The sequence below is a fragment of the Cebidichthys violaceus genome, unplaced genomic scaffold (assembly GCF_023349555.1).
Source record: "Cebidichthys violaceus isolate CVI_PGR_0920_01 unplaced genomic scaffold, fCebVio1.0.p SCAF_19, whole genome shotgun sequence".
NCBI lineage: Eukaryota > Metazoa > Chordata > Actinopteri > Perciformes > Stichaeidae > Cebidichthys > Cebidichthys violaceus.
The window spans coordinates 521,564-540,000 of NW_027176361.1; the positions used below are offsets into that span (position 1 = coordinate 521,564).

Consider the following 18,437-nt stretch of genomic DNA (forward strand, 5'->3'; position numbering starts at 1 on the left):
TATTATGACTTTTTACTTTTTTCGACATACTATCTATGACTTTTTACTTTTATAGACATACTATACTATGACTTTTTTATGACTTTTCAACATACTATACTATGACTTTTTTCGACATACTATACTATGACTTTTTTATGACTATTTTCGACATGCTATACTATGACTTTGACAAAGAGAATCAGAATCAGATTCACATACATTTTATTTTGAAGTCTGTTACACATACAAGGAATCTGTCTTCATGACAATTAACAAAGTTCAATAGTATAATTCATAATTGAAGAATAAAAACATGACAATTCACATTAAAATATGTTAGAGCAAACAAAATAGGAGTTGCAGAGCCTTCTTGGTGATGGAGTTGATGTTCAGCACCCACTTGAGATCCTGGATTATGGTGGAGCCCAGGAAGCAGAAGGTCTCCACAGCGTCGACGAGGTGATAGGGGCAGGAAAATCCACGACCGTCTCCACTGTCTTTAGAGCGACGAGCTCTGAGTTGCACCAGGTCACCAGGTCACCGGGTCTTTTGATTTAGGTAACAAATTGTTACTTCTGATAGTATGTATCGAATTCCTTTTAAGTATGTCGAGAAAAAATAAAGTCATACTTTCATATGTAGAAAAAAAGAGTCATAGTATAGTATGTCGAAAAAAGTTTAAAAAAGTCACAGAATAGTATGTCGAAAAAAGTCAAAAAAGTCATAGTATAGTATGTCAAAAAAAGTCATAGTAAAGTATGTCCAAAACAGTCAAAAAAGTCATAGTATAGTATGTTGAAAAAAGTCAAAAATAGTCATAGTATAGCCTGTCAAAAAAAGTGAAAAACAGTCATAGTATAACATGTCGAAAAGTGGAAAAGAAAGCCATAGTATAGTATTTCTAAAAAAAGTCATAGTAATAGTATTTTGGGGTTAAGTGTCTTGCTGAAGGACACATTAACATTAAACTAGCAGAGCAGGTGCCGGGGATGGAACCTACGACCCTCTGATTGAAAGGCAGCCCTGCTCTCCACTTAGCCATGGACAAAAGTTGAAAGCCACTGGCATAGTATGTCTATAAAAAGTCATAGTATAGCATGTCGAAAAAGTAAAAAAACAGTCATAGTATATTATGTCGAAAACAGTCATAGTATACCTGTCGAAAACAGTCATAGTATAGCCTGTCGAAAACGTTGAAAAACTTTCATAGTAAAAAAACGGTCACCAAATAGCATGTCGAAAAAATTGAAAAAACGGTCATAGTAAAGCTTGTCCAAAAAATTTAAAAAACGGTCATTGTAAAGCCTGTCGAAAAAAGTAAAAAACGGTCATAGTATAGCATGTCGAAAAAGTAAAAAAACAGTCATAGTATATTATGTCGAAAACAGTCATAGTATACCTGTCGAAAACAGTCATAGTGTAGCCTGTCGAAAAAAGTGAAAAACGGTCATGGTATAGCATGTTGAAAAAAGTAAAAAAAACAGTCATAATATATTATGTCGAAAACAGTTGTAGTATAGCCTGTCAAAAACATTCATAGTATAGGCTGTCGAAAAAAGCGAAAAACGGTCAGAGTATAGCCTATCAAAAAACTTGAAAAATGGTCAAAGTATAGCATGTCGACAAAATTTTTAAATACGGTCATAGTATAGCATGTCAAAAAAAGTCAAAAAACAGTCGTAGTATATTATGTCGAAAACAGTCATAGTATAGCCTGTTGAAAACGTTGAAAAACTTTCATAGTAAAAAAACGGTCACCAAATAGCATGTCGAAAAAATTGAAAAAACGGTCATAGTAAAGCTTGTCCAAAAAATTTAAAAAACGGTCATTGTAAAGCCTGTCGAAAAAAGTAAAAAACGGTCATAGTATAGCATGTCGTAAAAAGTCAAAAAATAGTCATAGTATATTATGTCGAAAACGTTAATAGTATAGCCTGTCAAAAGCAGTCATAGTATAGCATGTCAAAAAAAGTGAAAAACGGACATAGTATATTATGTCGAAAACAGTCATAGTATAGCATGTCGAAAAAAGTCAAAAAATAGTCACAGTATAATATGTCGAAAACATTCATAGTATAGCCTGTCTAAAGCAGCCATAGTATAGCCTGTCAAAAAAAGTCAAAAAACAGTCACAGTATAATATGTCAAAAACAGTCATAGTATATTATGTCGAAAACAGTCATAGTATAGCCTGTCGAAAACAGTCATAGTATAGCGTGTCGAAAACAGTCATAGTATAGCATGTCAAAAAAAGTCAAAAAAAAATTCATTTTATTATGTCGAAAACAGTCATAGTATTGCATGTTGAAAAAAGTGAAAAACGGTCATAGTATAGCCTGTTGAAAAAAGTGAAAAACGGTCATAGTACAGCATGTTGAAAAAATTTAAAAACGGTCATAGTATAGCATGTCGAAAAAAGTCAAAAAATAGTCATAGTATATTATGTCGAAAACAGTCATAGTATAGCGTGTCAAAAACATTCATAGTATAGCATGTCGAAAACAGTCATAGTATAGCCTGTCGAAAAAAAGTGAAAAACGGACATAGTATATTATGTCAAAAACAGTCATAGTATAGCATGTCGAAAAAAGTGAAAAAATAGTCATAGTATATTATGTCGAAAACAGTCATAGTATAGCTTGTCGAAAAAAGTAAAAAAACAGCCATAGTATATTATGTCGAAAACAGTCATAGTATAGCGTGTCGAAAAAAGGAAAAAAACAGCCATAGTATATTATGTCGAAAACAGTCATAGTATAGCGTGTCGAAAACAGTCATAGTATAACCTGTCAATAAAAGTTAAAAAACAGTCATAGTATTTTATGTCGAAAACAGTCATAGTATAGCGTGTCGAAAACAGTCATAGTATAGCCTGTCAAAAAAAGTCAAAAAACAGTCATAGTATAGCGTGTCGAAAACAGTCATAGTATAGCTTGTCGAAAAAAGTTAAAAAAATAGTCAGTTTATTTTGTCGAAAACAGTCATAGTATAGCCTGTCGAAAACAGTCATAGTATGGCATGTTGAAAAAAGTGAAAAACGGTCATAGTTTAGCCTGTCAAAAAAAGTGAAAAACGGTCATAGTATAGCATGTCGTAAAAAGTCAAAAAATAGTCATAGTATATTATGTCAAAAACATTCATTGTGTAGCCTGTCAAAAAAAATGAAAAACGGTCATAGTATAACATGTCAAAAAAAGTCAAAAAAACAGTCATAGTATATCATGTTGAAAACATTCATAGTATAGCCTGTCGAAAACAGTCATAGTATAGCCTGTCGAAAAAAGTAAAAAAACAGCCATAGTATATTATGTCGAAAACAGTCATAGTATAGCCTGTCAAAAACAGTCATAGTATAGCCTGTTGAAAAAAGTGAAAAACGGTCATATTATAGCATGTCGAAAAAAGTCAAAAAACAGTCATAGTATATTATGTCGAAAACATTCATAGTATAGCGTGTCGAAAACAGTCATAGTATGGCCTGTTGAAAAAAGTGAAAAAACAGTCACAGTATATGTCAAAAACAGTCATAGTATATTATGTCGAAAACAGTCATAGTATAGCCTGTCGAAAAAATTGAAAAACGCTCATAATATAGCATGTCGAAAAAAGTCAAAAAACAATCATAGTATATTATGTCAAAAACAGTCATAGTATATCGTGTCAAAAACAGTCACAGTATAGCCTGTCAAAAACAGTCATAGTATATTATGTCAAAAACAGTTATAGTATAGCCTGTCGAAAAAAAGTGAAAAACGGTCATAGTATAGCATGTTGAAAAAAGTCAATAAACAGTCATAGTATATTATGTCGAAAACATTCATAGTATAGCCTGTCAAAAACAGTCATAGTATAGCCTGTTGAAAAAAGTGAAAAACGGTCATATTATAGCATGTCGAAAAAAGTCAAAAAACAGTCATAGTATATTATGTCGAAAACATTCATAGTATAGCGTGTCGAAAACAGTCATAGTATGGCCTGTTGAAAAAAGTGAAAAACGGTCACAGTATAACATGTAAAAAAAGTCAAAAAATAGTCATAGTATATTATGTCGAAAACATTCATAGTATAGCCTGTTGAAAAAAAGTGAAAAAAGGTCATAGTATAACATGTCGAAAAAAGTCATAGTATAGCATGTCGAAAAAAGTCAAAAAATAGTCATAGTATATTATGTTGAAAAAATTCATAGTATAGCCTGTCGAAAAATGTCAAAAAAATAGTCATAGTTTATTCTGTCAAAAACATTAATAGTATAGCCTGTCGAAAACAGTGAAAAACGGACATAGTATATTATGTCGAAAACATTCATAGTATAGCCTGTCGAAAAAAAGTGAAAAACGGACATAGTATATTATGTCGAAAACAGTCATAGTATAGCATGTCGAAAAAGTAAAAAAATAGTCATAGTATATTATGTCGAAAACATTCATAGTATAGCCTGTCGAAAACAGTCATAGTATAGCCTGTCGAAAAAATTCATAGTATAGCCTGTCGAAAACATTCATAGTATAGCCTGTCAAAAAAAGTCAAAAAATAGTCATAGTATATTATGTCGAAAACATTCATAGTATAGCCTGTCGAAAACAGTCATAGTAGCCTGTCGAAAAAAGTGAAAAAACAGTCATAGTATATTATGTCGAAAACATTCATAGTATAGCCTGTCGAAAACAGTCATAGTATAGCCTGTCGAAAAAAGTCAAAAAACAGTCATAGTATATTATGTCGAAAACATTCATAGTGTAGCCTGTCGAAAAAAGTGAAAAACGGTCATAGTACAGCATGTTGAAACAATTGAAAAACGGTCATAATATAGCATGTCGAAAAATGTCAAAAAATAGTCATAGTATATTATGTCGAAAACAGTCATAGTATAGCATGTCGAAAAAAGTAAAAAAAAAGTCATAGTATATTATGTCGAAAACAGTCATAGTATAGCGTGTCGAAAAAAAGTGAAAAACGGACATTGTATATTATGTCGAAAACAGTCATAGTATAGCATGTCGAAAAAAGTCAAAAACTATTCATAGTATATAATGTCGAAAACAGTCATTGTAAAGCCTGTCGAAAATTGTGAAAAACGGTCATAGTATAGCATGTCGAAAAAAGTAAAAAACGGTCATAGTATAGCATGTCGTAAAAAGTCAAAAAATAGTCATAGTATATTATGTCGAAAACGTTAATAGTATAGCCTGTCAAAAGCAGTCATAGTATAGCCTGTCAAAAAAAGTGAAAAACGGACATAGTATATTATGTCGAAAACAGTCATAGTATAGCATGTCGAAAAAAGTCAAAAAATAGTCACAGTATAATATGTCGAAAACATTCATAGTATAGCCTGTCTAAAGCAGCCATAGTATAGCCTGTCGAAAAAAGTCAAAAAAAAGTCACAGTATGTCAAAAACAGTCATAGTATATTATGTCGAAAACAGTCATAGTATAGCCTGTCAAAAAAATTGAAAAACGGTCATACTATAGCATGTCGAAAAAAGTCAAAAAATAGTCATCGTATAATATGTCGAAAAAAGTGAAAAACGGTCATAGTAAAGCATGTCGAAAAAATTGAAAAACGCTCATAATATAGCATGTCGAAAAAAGTCAAAAAACAATCATAGTATATTATGTCAAAACCAGTCATAGTATATCGTGTCAAAAACAGTCACAGTATAGCCTGTCAAAAACAGTCATAGTATATTATGTCAAAAACAGTTATAGTATAGCCTGTCGAAAAAAAGTGAAAAACGGTCATAGTATAGCATGTTGAAAAAAGTCAATAAACAGTCATAGTATATTATGTCGAAAACATTCATAGTATAGCGTCTCGAAAACAGTCATAGTATGGCCTGTTGAAAAAAGTGAAAAACGGTCACAGTATAACATGTAAAAAAAGTCAAAAAATAGTCATAGTATATTATGTCGAAAACATTCATAGTATAGCCTGTTGAAAAAAAGTGAAAAAAAGTCACAGTATAACATGTCGAAAAAATTCATAGTATAGCCTGTCGAAAAATGTCAAAAAAATAGTCATAGTTTATTCTGTCAAAAACATTAATAGTATAGCCTGTCGAAAACAGTGAAAAACGGACATAGTATATTATGTCGAAAACATTCATAGTATAGCCTGTCGAAAAAAAGTGAAAAACGGACATAGTATATTATGTCGAAAACAGTCATAGTATAGCCTGTCGAAAACAGTCATAGTATAGCCTGTCGAAAAAATTCATAGTATAGCCTGTCGAAAACATTCATAGTATAGCCTGTCAAAAAAAGTCAAAAAATAGTCATAGTATATTATGTCGAAAACATTCATAGTATAGCCTGTCGAAAACAGTCATAGTAGCCTGTCGAAAAAAGTGAAAAATAGTCATAGTATAGCATGTCGAAAAAAGTCAAAAAACAGTCATAGTACATTATGTCGAAAACAGTCATAGTATAGCGTGTCAAAAACAGTCATGGTATAGCATGTCGAAAAAAGTAAAAAAATAGTCATAGTATATTATGTCGAAAACAGTCATAGTATAGCCTGTTGAAAACGTTGAAAAACTTTCATAGTATAGCATGTCGAAAACAGTAAAAAACGGTCACCGTATAGCATGTCGAAAAAATTGAAAAAATGGTCATAGTAAAGCATGTCCAAAAAAGTAAAAAAATCATATTATATAATGTCGAAAACAGTCATTGTAAAGCCTGTCGAAAATTGTAAAAAACGGTCATAGTATAGCATGTCGTAAAAAGTCAAAAAATAGTCATAGTATATTATGTCGAAAACGTTAATAGTATAGCCTGTCAAAAGCAGTCATAGTATAGCATGTCAAAAAAAGTGAAAAACGGACATAGTATATTATGTCGAAAACAGTCATAGTATAGCATGTCAAAAAAAGTCAAAAAATAGTCATCGTATAATATGTCGAAAAAATTGAAAAACGGTCATAGTATAGCATGTCGAAAAAAGTCAAAAAATAGTCATCGTATAATATGTCGAAAAAAGTGAAAAACGGTCATAGTATAGCATGTCGAAAAAAGTCAAAAAACAGTCATAGTATATTATGTCGAAAACATTCATAGTATAGCGTGTCGAAAACAGTCATAGTATGGCCTGTTGAAAAAAGTGAAAAGCAGTCAGAGTATAACATGTCAAAAAAGTAAAAAAATAGTCATAGTATATTATGTCAAAAACATTCATAGTGTAGCCTGTCAAAAAAAATGAAAAACGGTCATAGTATAACATGTCGAAAAAAGTCAAAAAACAGTCATAGTATATCATGTTGAAAACATTCATAGTATAGCCTGTCGAAAAAAAGTGAAAAAAGGTCACAGTATAACATGTCGAAAAAAGTCAAAAAACAGTCATAGTATATTATGTCGAAAACATTCATAGTATAGCGTGTCGAAAACAGTCATAGTATAGCCTGTCAAAAAAAGTAAAAAAACAGTCATAGTATATCCTGTCGAAAACTGTCATAGTATAGCGTGTCGAAAACAGTCATAGTATAGCATGTCGAAAAAAGTCAAAAAAATATTCAGTTTATTATGTCGAAAACAGTCATAGTATTGCATGTTGAAAAAAGTGAAAAACGGTCATAGTTTAGCCTGTCGAAAAAAGTGAAAAACGGTCATAGTACAGCATGTTGAAAAAAGTCAAAAAATAGTCATAGTATATTATGTCGAAAACAGTCATAGTATAGCCTGTTGAAAAAAGTGAAAAACGGTCATAGTACAGCATGTTGAAAAAAGTCAAAAAATAGTCATAGTATATTATGTCGAAAACAGTCATAGTATAGCGTGTCAAAAACATTCATAGTATAGCCTGTCGAAAACAGTCATAGTATAGCCTGTCGAAAACAGTCATAGTATAGCCTGTCGAAAAAAGTAAAAAAACAGCCATAGTATATTATTTCGAAAACAGTCATAGTATAGCGTGTCGAAAACAGTCATAGTATAACCTGTCAATAAAATGTCAAAAAATAGTCACAGTATATTATGTCGAAAACAGTCATAGTATAGCATGTCGAAAAAAGTAAAAAAAAAGTCATAGTATATTATGTCGAAAACAGTCATAGTATAGCGTGTCGAAAAAAAGTGAAAAACGGACATAGTATATTATGTCGAAAACAGTCATAGTATAGCATGTCGAAAAAAGTCAAAAAATAGTCACAGTATAATATGTCGAAAACATTCATAGTATAGCCTGTCTAAAGCAGCCATAGTATAGCCTGTCAAAAAAAGTCAAAAAACAGTCACAGTATAATATGTCAAAAACAGTCATAGTATATTATGTCGAAAACAGTCATAGTATAGCCTGTCGAAAACAGTCATAGTATAGCGTGTCGAAAACAGTCATAGTATTGCATGTTGAAAAAAGTGAAAAACGGTCATAGTATAGCCTGTTGAAAAAAGTGAAAAACGGTCATAGTACAGCATGTTGAAAAAATTTAAAAACGGTCATAGTATAGCATGTCGAAAAAAGTCAAAAAATAGTCATAGTATATTATGTCGAAAACAGTCATAGTATAGCGTGTCAAAAACATTCATAGTATAGCATGTCGAAAACAGTCATAGTATAGCATGTCGAAAAAAGTGAAAAAATAGTCATAGTATATTATGTCGAAAACAGTCATAGTATAGCTTGTCGAAAAAAGTAAAAAAACAGCCATAGTATATTATGTCGAAAACAGTCATAGTATAGCGTGTCGAAAAAAGGAAAAAAACAGCCATAGTATATTATGTCGAAAACAGTCATAGTATAGCGTGTCGAAAACAGTCATAGTATAACCTGTCAATAAAAGTTAAAAAACAGTCATAGTATTTTATGTCGAAAACAGTCATAGTATAGCGTGTCGAAAACAGTCATAGTATAGCCTGTCAAAAAAAGTCAAAAAACAGTCATAGTATAGCGTGTCGAAAACAGTCATAGTATAGCTTGTCGAAAAAAGTTAAAAAAATAGTCAGTTTATTTTGTCGAAAACAGTCATAGTATAGCCTGTCGAAAACAGTCATAGTATGGCATGTTGAAAAAAGTGAAAAACGGTCATAGTTTAGCCTGTCAAAAAAAGTGAAAAACGGTCATAGTATAATATGTCAAAAAAAGTCAAAAAAACAGTCATAGTATATCATGTTGAAAACATTCATAGTATAGCCTGTTGAAAACAGTCATAGTATAGCCTGTCGAAAAAAGTAAAAAAACAGCCATAGTATATTATGTCGAAAACAGTCATAGTATAGCCTGTCAAAAACAGTCATAGTATAGCCTGTCGAAAACAGTCATAGTATGGCCTGTTGAAAAAAGTGAAAAGCGGTCAGAGTATAACATGTCAAAAAAGTCAAAAAATAGTCATAGTATATTATGTCAAAAACATTCATAGTGTAGCCTGTCAAAAAAGTCAAAAAACAGTCATAGTATATCATGTTGAAAACATTCATAGTATAGCCTGTCGAAAAAAAGTGAAAAAAGGTCACAGTATAACATGTCGAAAAAAGTCAAAAAACTGTCATAGTTTATTCTGTCAAAAACATTAATAGTATAGCCTGTCGAAAACAGTGAAAAACGGACATAGTATATTATGTCGAAAACATTCATAGTATAGCGTGTCGAAAACAGTCATAGTATAGCCTGTCAAAAAAAGTCAAAAAACAGTCATAGTATATCCTGTCGAAAACAGTCATAGTATAGCGTGTCGAAAACAGTCATAGTATAGCATGTCGAAAAAAGTCAAAAAAATATTCAGTTTATTATGTCGAAAACAGTCATAGTATTGCATGTTGAAAAAAGTGAAAAACGGTCATAGTGTAGCCTGTTGAAAAAAGTGAAAAACGGTCATAGTACAGCATGTTGAAAAAATTTAAAAACGGTCATAGTATAGCATGTCAAAAAAAGTCAAAAAATAGTCATAGTATATTATGTCGAAAACAGTCATAGTATAGCGTGTCAAAAACATTCATAGTATAGCATGTCGAAAACAGTCATAGTATAGCCTGTCGAAAAAAAGTGAAAAACGGACATAGTATATTATGTCAAAAACAGTCATAGTATAGCATGTCGAAAAAAGTGAAAAAATAGCCATAGTATATTATGTCGAAAACAGTCATAGTATAGCGTGTCGAAAACAGTGATAGTATAACCTGTCAATAAAAGTTAAAAAACAGTCATAGTATTTTATGTCGAAAACAGTCATAGTATAGCGTGTCGAAAACAGTCATAGTATAGCCTGTCAAAAAAAGTCAAAAAACAGTCATAGTATAGCGTGTCGAAAACAGTCATAGTATAGCTTGTCGAAAAAAGTAAAAAAATAGTCAGTTTATTTTGTCGAAAACAGTCATAGTATAGCCTGTCGAAAACAGTCATAGTATGGCATGTTGAAAAAAGTGAAAAACGGTCATAGTTTAGCCTGTCGAAAAAAGTGAAAAACGGTCATAGTATAACATGTCGAAAAAAGTCAAAAAAACAGTCATAATATATTGTCGAAAACATTCATAGTATAGCATGTCGAAAAAAAGTGAAAAACGGATATAGTATATTATGTCGAAAACAGTCATAGTATAGCCTGTTGAAAAAAGTGAAAAACGGTCATAGTATATTATGTCAAAAAGTCAAAAAAAGGTCATAGTATAGCCTGTCGAAAAATGTCAAAAAAATAGTCATAGTTTATTCTGTCAAAAACATTAATAGTATAGCCTGTCGAAAACAGTGAAAAACGGACATAGTATATTATGTCGAAAACATTCATGGTATAGCATGTCAAAAAAAGTGAAAAACGGTCATAGTATAGCATGTCGTAAAAAGTAAAAAAACAGTCATAGTATATTATGTCGAAAACATTCATAGTATAGCCTGTCGAAAACAGTCATAGTATAGCCTGTCGAAAAAAGTGAAAAATAGTCATAGTATAGCATGTCGAAAAAAGTCAAAAAACAGTCATAGTACATTGTCGAAAACAGTCATAGTATAGCGTCGAAAACAGTCATAGTATAACTTGTTGAAAAAAGTTACAAAAATAGTCAGTTTATTTTGTCGAAAACAGTCATAGTATAGCCTGTCGAAAACAGTCATAGTATGGCATGTTGAAAAAAGTGAAAAACGGTCATAGTTTAGCCTGTCGAAAAAAGTGAAAAACGGTCATAGTATAGCATGTCGTAAAAAGTCAAAAAATAGTCATAGTATATTATGTCAAAAACATTCATAGTGTAGCCTGTCAAAAAAAATGAAAAACGGTCATAGTATAACAAGGCGAAAAAAGTCAAAAAACAGTCATAGTATATCATGTTGAAAACATTCATAGTATAGCCTGTCGAAAACAGTCATAGTATAGCCTGTCGAAAACAGTCATAGTATAGCATGTCGAAAAAAAGTGAAAAACGGTCATAGTATAGCATGTCGTAAAAAGTAAAAAAACAGTCATAGTATATTATGTCGAAAACATTCATAGTATAGCCTGTCGAAAGCAGTCATAGTATAGTCTGTCGAAAAAATTGAAACACGGTCATAGTATAGCATGTCGAAAAAAGTCATGGTATAGCATGTCGAAAAAAGTAAAAAAATAGTCATAATATATTATGTCGAAAACAGTCATAGTATAGCCTGTCGAAAAAGTAAAAAAAAAGTCAGTTTATTATGTTGAAAACAGTCATAGTATAGCCTGTTGAAAGCAGTCATAGTATAGCATGTTGAAAAAATTTAAAAACGGTCATAGTTTAGCCTGTCGAAAAAAGTGAAAAACGGTCATAGTATATTATGTCGTAAAAAGTCAAAAAAACAGTCATAGTATATTATGTCAAAAACAGTCATAGTATAGCCTGTCAAAAAAAGTCAAAAAACAGTCATAGTATATTATGTCGAAAACAGTCATAGTATAGCTTGTCGAAAAAAGTTTAAAAAATAGTCAGTTTATTTGGTCGAAAACAGTCATAATATGGCATGTTGAAAAAAGTGAAAAATGGTCATAGTTTAGCCTGTCGAAAAAAGTGAAAAACGGTCATAGTATAGCATGTCGTAAAAAGTCAAAAAATAGTCATAGTATATTATGTCAAAAACATTCATAGTGTAGCCTGTCAAAAAAAATGAAAAACGGTCATAGTATAACATGTCAAAAAAAGTCAAAAAACAGTCATAGTATATCATGTCGAAAACAGTCAAAAAACAGTCATAGTATATTATGTCGAAAACATTCATAGTATAGCCTGTCAAAAATAGTGAAAGTCACAGTATAGTACGTCAAAAAATTCAGTCATCGACATACTATGAAACTATGACTTTTTTTAACTTTTTTCAACATACTATACTATGACTTCGATGAAGAGAATCAGATTCACAAACATTTTATTTTGAAGTATGTTACAGACAAGGAATTTGTTTTCATGACAATTAACAAAGTGCAATAGTATAATTCATAATGAATAAAAACATGACAATTCACGTTAAAATATGTTAGAACAAACAAACAAAATAGGAGTTGCAGAGCCTTGTTGGTGATGGAGCTGATGTTCAGCACCCACTTGAGGTCCTGGATTATGTTGGAGCCCAGGAAGCAGAAGGTCTCCACAGCGTCCACGAGGTGATAGGGACAGGAAAATCCACGACCGTCTCCACTGTCTTTAGAGCGACGAGCTCTGAGTTGCTTAGTCTGCACCAGGTTACCAGGTTTTTGATTTAGGTAACAAATTGTTACTTCTGATAGTATGTATCGAATTCCTTTTAGGTATGTCCAGAAAAAATAAAGTCATAGTATCATATGTAGAAGAAAAAGAGTATAATAATGTAAAAAAAATAATTTTAAACGTCATAAAAAAGTCATAGCATAGTTTTAAAAAACTTTTTTGTAAACTTTTTGACAATATTGTGCCGATGTCATCACATGGATCATTTCCATATGATTAGTTATAAGAACAAACAGCATTACAGGTCCTGGTCTGAGCTGGTCCTGGTCTGAGCTGGTCCTGGTCTGACTCCTGAACCAACACATTAGTGAAACCCTTGTTTCCAGGAGACAGGAATAAATGACGGACCAGCAGGAAACAAATAGCAAACAGCTGTTTATTCATCCGACTTGTAGAATAAATGTTACTGATTTAATCTGTAAGGTTTTCACATGAAGAACAATAAAAACACAAAGTCATGCAAAGCGTCACTGCAACCGCTGGAGAAGTTATAGTAGAAGAAGAAGAAGAAGAAGAATTAAAAGTAGTACAGAAGTAAAAGTGACAGAAGAAGTAAAGGTCGTAGTAGAAGAAGAAGAAGAAGAAGAAGAAGTTTCAGGCCAAAGATAAGCTCGTCTAGACCAGACATTTCTGAGGCAACTTTTGTTGTTGTTGTCGCTGCTGCTTTGTCCGTAGTTTAAACAGTTTAGAAGGGAACCCCGGTGTGACCTGTGACCTCATCACGGTGACCTTCATATATTCATGTATTAATATACATTTGAAGTCTTTTATGAAATGATCACGACTGGTTAGTTGAGTCAGAGGTCGGGGGGGTTCCTTAAGACTCCACCCCTCTCTCTCTCTCTCTCTCTCTCTCACACACACACACACACACACACACACACACACAGACACACACACACACACACAGTCACACACAGTCACACACACATTAGCAGGTCATGTTGTAATAAATATCAACATCTAGCATCTATAAAGTCTGACATTAGAGTAAATATATATATATATATATATACATATATATACATATACATATACATACATACATACATACATACATACATATATATATATATATATATATATACATACATACATACATACATATATATATATATATACACACACGTTTAAATACGTGATTGTGTTTCTCTTTAAGTACTTTTGTTAGAACTTCACCTGAACTGTTACGCATCTCTTTAACTCAACGTGAAACATCAGACTCTGATTGGTTCGTCGGCCGTGACCTCCGCAGCAGAGCATTCTGGGAGTTGATTCTCCCGGGCTGAGATTTGCCCCGAGCTGCGCCTGCTAGGAAACGATCTGCCACCTTTGTTAAAGTCACAGCCCGACTGCCCCCCCCATTTAAAGTCCACATCGACCCGGAAAACGACCCACAGGCTTTAGCCCCCCAGCTGACTTCAGAGCAGTATCCCAGCATGCATTGTGGACGGTGTAACCCCTCTGTGAACACGTCTGTATTTGTATTTCGTTATGAAGACTTGGTTCCTTTCGGAGGATGAACTTTGGTCTCAGAGAGTTGATCTCATCTTGAAGGTAAATGCTCCTTAAAGGAACACGTCTCTGCACATTTAATACAAATATGAATCATACAAGTGAAGACGGCCAGAGGAGGGGGGGTGAATGTTACATCTAGTTAGCGGACGAGTGAACTCTGTGTTGAGAAAGGCCTGCGCTGCCGCCTGAAAGGCTCCAATAAGGGCACCAAAGCCCACACATGTGACGCCTGTCAGGCCGAGCGAAGGGGCAGCGTGACGATTATGGATGGAGCTCTTGAAGCTGCAGACAGACCGGTGAGGCGTCTCTCCGTCTGTCTCTTTCTACATCAGAGTCCGTCTCTCCTTACAAGTCCAACTCGGGAGATTAATGAAGAAATGTTTAAGTGGTCAGTCCTCTCCTCTCCAGCTCCCTCGTCTGCTTCAGCTCCTTAATCCTAGAGACACAACACACACACACACACATTTAGTCCTGTTGTAGGAATGTGTGTGTGTGTGTGTGTGTGTGTGTGTGTGTGTGTGTGTGTTACTTGTGTGTGTGTGTGTGTGTGTGTGTGTTACTTGTGTGTGTGTGTGTGTGTGTGTGTGTGTGTGTGTGTGTGTGTGTGTGTGTGTTACTTGTGTGTGTGTGTGTGTGACCTGTGTGTGTGTGTGTTACTTGTGTGTGTGTGTGTGTTATTTGTGTGTGTGTGTGTTATTTGTGTGTGTGTGTGTGTGTGTGTGTGTTACTTGTGTGTGTGTGTTACCTGTGTGTGTGTGTGTGTGTGTGTTACTTGTGTGTGTGTGTGTGTGTGTTACCTGTGTGTTTGTGTGTGTGTGTGTGTGTGTGTGTGTGTGACCTGTGTGTGTGTGTTACTTTTGTGTGTGTGTGTTACTTGTGTGTGTGTGTGTGTGTGTGTGTGTGTGTGTGTGTGTGACCTGTGTGTGTGTGTTACTTTTGTGTGTGTGTGTTACTTGTGTGTGTGTGTGTGTGTGTGTTACTTGTGTGTGTGTGTGTTATTTGTGTGTGTGTGTGTGTGTGTGTTACTTTTGTGTGTGTGTGTGTGTGTGTGTGTGTGTTACTTGTGTGTGTGTGTGTGTGTGTGTGTGTGTGTGTGTGTGTGTGTGTGTGTGTGTGTTACTTGTGTGTGTGTGTGTGTGTGTGTGTGTGTGTTACTTGTGTGTGTTACTTGTGTGTGTGTGTGTGTGTCATTTGTGTGTGTGTGTTACTTTTGTGTGTGTGTGTGTGTGTGTGTGTGTGTGTGTGTGTGTGTGTGTGTGTGTGTTACCTGTGTGTGTGTGTGTGTGTGTGTGTGTGTGTGCGTGTGTGTGTGTGTGTGTGTTACCTGTGTGTGTGTGTGTGTGTGTGTGTGTGTGTGTGTGTGTGTGTGTGTGTGTGTGTTACCTGTGCCTGCAGCGTCTCAAGAACCTCATGATCTTCCGAGCTGCCTGGTCCTGTTTCTTCGTCAAGAACGACCCCCTGATGGACACAAAGTCAATAATCAATCATCAACATCTACTGGTGGAGACCAAATACCCTGATCTGGTTCTAACAGGTGTATGGATGAGGTCTAACCTGATCTGGTTCCAACAGGTGTATGGATGAGGTCTAACCTGATCTGGTTCTAACAGGTGTATGGATGAGGTCTAACCTGATCTGGTTCCAACAGGTGTATGGATGAGGTCTAACCTGATCTGGTTCCAACAGGTGTATGGATGAGGTCTAACCTGATCTGGTTCCAACAGGTGTATGGATGAGGTCTAACCTGATCTGGTTCCAACAGGTGTATGGATGAGGTCTAACCTGATCTGGTTCCAACAGGTGTATGGATGAGGTCTAACCTGATCTGGTTCCAACAGGTGTATGGATGAGGTCTAACCTGATCTGGTTCCAACAGGTGTATGGATGAGGTCTAACCTGATCTGGTTCTAACAGGTGTATGGATGAGGTCTAACCTGATCTGGTACTAACAGGTGTATGGATGAGGTCTTACTTGATCTTGGGGTTGTGGCTGGCGGCCCCTCTTGGACCCTGCTTCAACCTCTCGTACTCCTTGTAGCTGCGGTAGTACTGCTGGATGAGGACCGCCGCCCGCCGGCTCTGCTGGAACCGCTTCTGCTCGTAGTAGGACCTGAACTTGGACTGGATCAAGATGGCCGCCTGGGTCATCTTCTTGTAGAGAGCATACTGAGGGTTGGGAACCGTTAGAGTCCAGTTAGACAATGTTAGCATATAGCCTAGCATAGATCAAACCAGACTCCTTTCAGAAAACAAGCGTTTTAAAAGTGAGAGAACAAACAAAACATGAAACATGAACATGAAAACTCCTCCAGATGACGTTATGAGCTCACACAAGAAGGAGTTTAGTTTTTCAGGATATCTGTGACTTCACAACAAGTACTAAACAGAAACGGTCATTTCTTCCATGATCGACGGAGGAAATAAATGGCTTAGTTGATAACGGCTTCCATGGAGATAAGCCACTCCCCCTCTCCGGCACGAATGAGGCGAATAAACACAAATGATACCGCGAGTAACGCAGCATTAGCATCGCCAGCTTTATAGCTAGATAGTATCTAGTAGTAGTATCTACTAGTAGTATCTGGTATCTAGTAGTGGCTACTAGTAGTAGTATCTAGTAGCTACTATCTAGTAGCTAGTACTAGTAGCTAGTTCTAGTAGCTATTAGTAGTATCCAGTATCTAGTAGTAGCTACTAGAGAGTAGATACTAGTAGTATCCTGCTGGCTAGCAGAGAGACACACAGGTTGGTTTAACTCTCTGTATGAACTAACATTGAAAATGTCCTTTATGTGATTCCTGTGTTGTCCTTTCACTCACTGAGGCTTCAGTCAAACATTACTGGTGTTAAACTAGAACAAATATTCACTGATAAAAACATTGTTTACATGTCATGTGATTAAACAAAGAAGACACACACACACACACACACACACACACACACACACACACACACACACACACACACACACACACACACACTGACTACACACTGACTACACACCACTACATCTACTGGTCTGTCCATATTACCTTCAGAGCTATCCATGTTAGCTAGCCAGAGAGAGAGAGAGAGAGAGAGAGAGAGAGAGAGAGAGAGAGAGAGAGAGAGAGAGAGAGAGAGAGAGAGAGAGACGGTGAAGACACAAGGCAGGTTAGTTCAGTGTTAGTGAAGCCAACACACACACACACACACACACACACACACACACACCTGTTTGTACTTCCTGTAGCACCTCTGTATGACGGCTGCAGCCATGTCCTGCTGCTCCTTTAACCTCCGACCCTGCAGGCAGACAGACAGGAAACAGCAGCGTGACATGTGACGTGTGTGTGTACGCACAGTGATGACATCATAGTGTGTAGTGTGTGTACCTTGTATCTCCTGAAGGCGTTCTGGATGATGCGGGCGGCCTCGTACAGCTCCCTCTGCTCTCCGTCCGTAAGCGTCAGCAGGGCGAAGTCTCTCTCTATCTTCCCATTGGCCGAGGCGTTCAGGAACTCCGCCCACGCCGCGGAGGAAGGGGGGCGGAGCCTCTGGAGGGCCAGTGCGCTGAGGGGCGAGGGCGGGCACACCCGTCTGCAGGTGCACATAAACACACATGATGTATCCACGGCCTTGTGATAATACCCATAATGCAGAGCAGGGGGCGGGGCTCACCTGGGCGGGGAGTGCGTGTGGGCGTCGACCGTGTCCAGGTACGTGGCGAGCCAGGTGTCCTGTATTGCGGGGTTGTCCCGCCTCTCTCTGAGCGGTGACTCCGCCCCCCCGGAAAAGTCCTCCTGTTTGATTCGCTCCGGGGTCGCCTCAATGATCTGCTCCGCCAGCGTCGCCATGTCAACCTGAGGGTAACCATAGCAACAGGAACTCTGTGGTCACTGAACATTTAGGAGTTTTGACAAATGAGTGTGTGTGTGTGTGTGTGTGTGTGTGTGTGTGTGTGTGTGAGTGTGTGTGTGTGTGAAATCTAATCTCAGGACTAAACCTTGGAAACAAACTTGAGGACTTACCTCAGGACTACACTTGAGGACTAACTTCAGGACAACACTTGAGGACTAACTTCAGGACAACACTTGAGGACTAACTTCAGGACAACACTTGAGGACTAACTTCAGGACAACACTTGAGGACTAACTTCAGGACAACACTTGAGGACTAACATCAGGACAACACTTGAGGACTTACCTCAGGACAACACTTGAGGACTTACCTCAGGACAACACTTGAGGACTTAAGTCAGGACAACACTTGAGGACTAACCTCAGGACAACACTTGAGGACTTACCTCAGGA

General features: G+C 35.9%; 1 protein-coding gene across 2 annotated transcripts in view; it reads right to left on the reverse strand.

The window, feature by feature from the left end:
- Positions 1 to 14,173: 14,173 nt before the first annotated feature.
- The window catches only part of camta2 (calmodulin binding transcription activator 2), a 20,121-nt gene continuing 15,857 nt past the window's right edge, over positions 14,174 to 18,437 (reverse strand). The window contains exons 20-26 of one of the 2 annotated variants that reach the window (XM_068713033.1): positions 17,806 to 17,987; positions 17,520 to 17,724; positions 17,359 to 17,430; positions 17,178 to 17,198; positions 16,118 to 16,311; positions 15,529 to 15,603; positions 14,174 to 14,581 (exon numbers count right to left, since the gene is read on the reverse strand). In XM_068713033.1, the coding sequence (XP_068569134.1) occupies positions 14,527 to 14,581; positions 15,529 to 15,603; positions 16,118 to 16,311; positions 17,178 to 17,198; positions 17,359 to 17,430; positions 17,520 to 17,724; positions 17,806 to 17,987 (804 nt within the window). In that variant the 3' untranslated portion in view covers positions 14,174 to 14,526. The remainder of the gene's footprint in view (positions 14,582 to 15,528; positions 15,604 to 16,117; positions 16,312 to 17,177; positions 17,199 to 17,358; positions 17,431 to 17,519; positions 17,725 to 17,805; positions 17,988 to 18,437) is intronic. The other variant, XM_068713034.1, reaches the window with a different exon arrangement.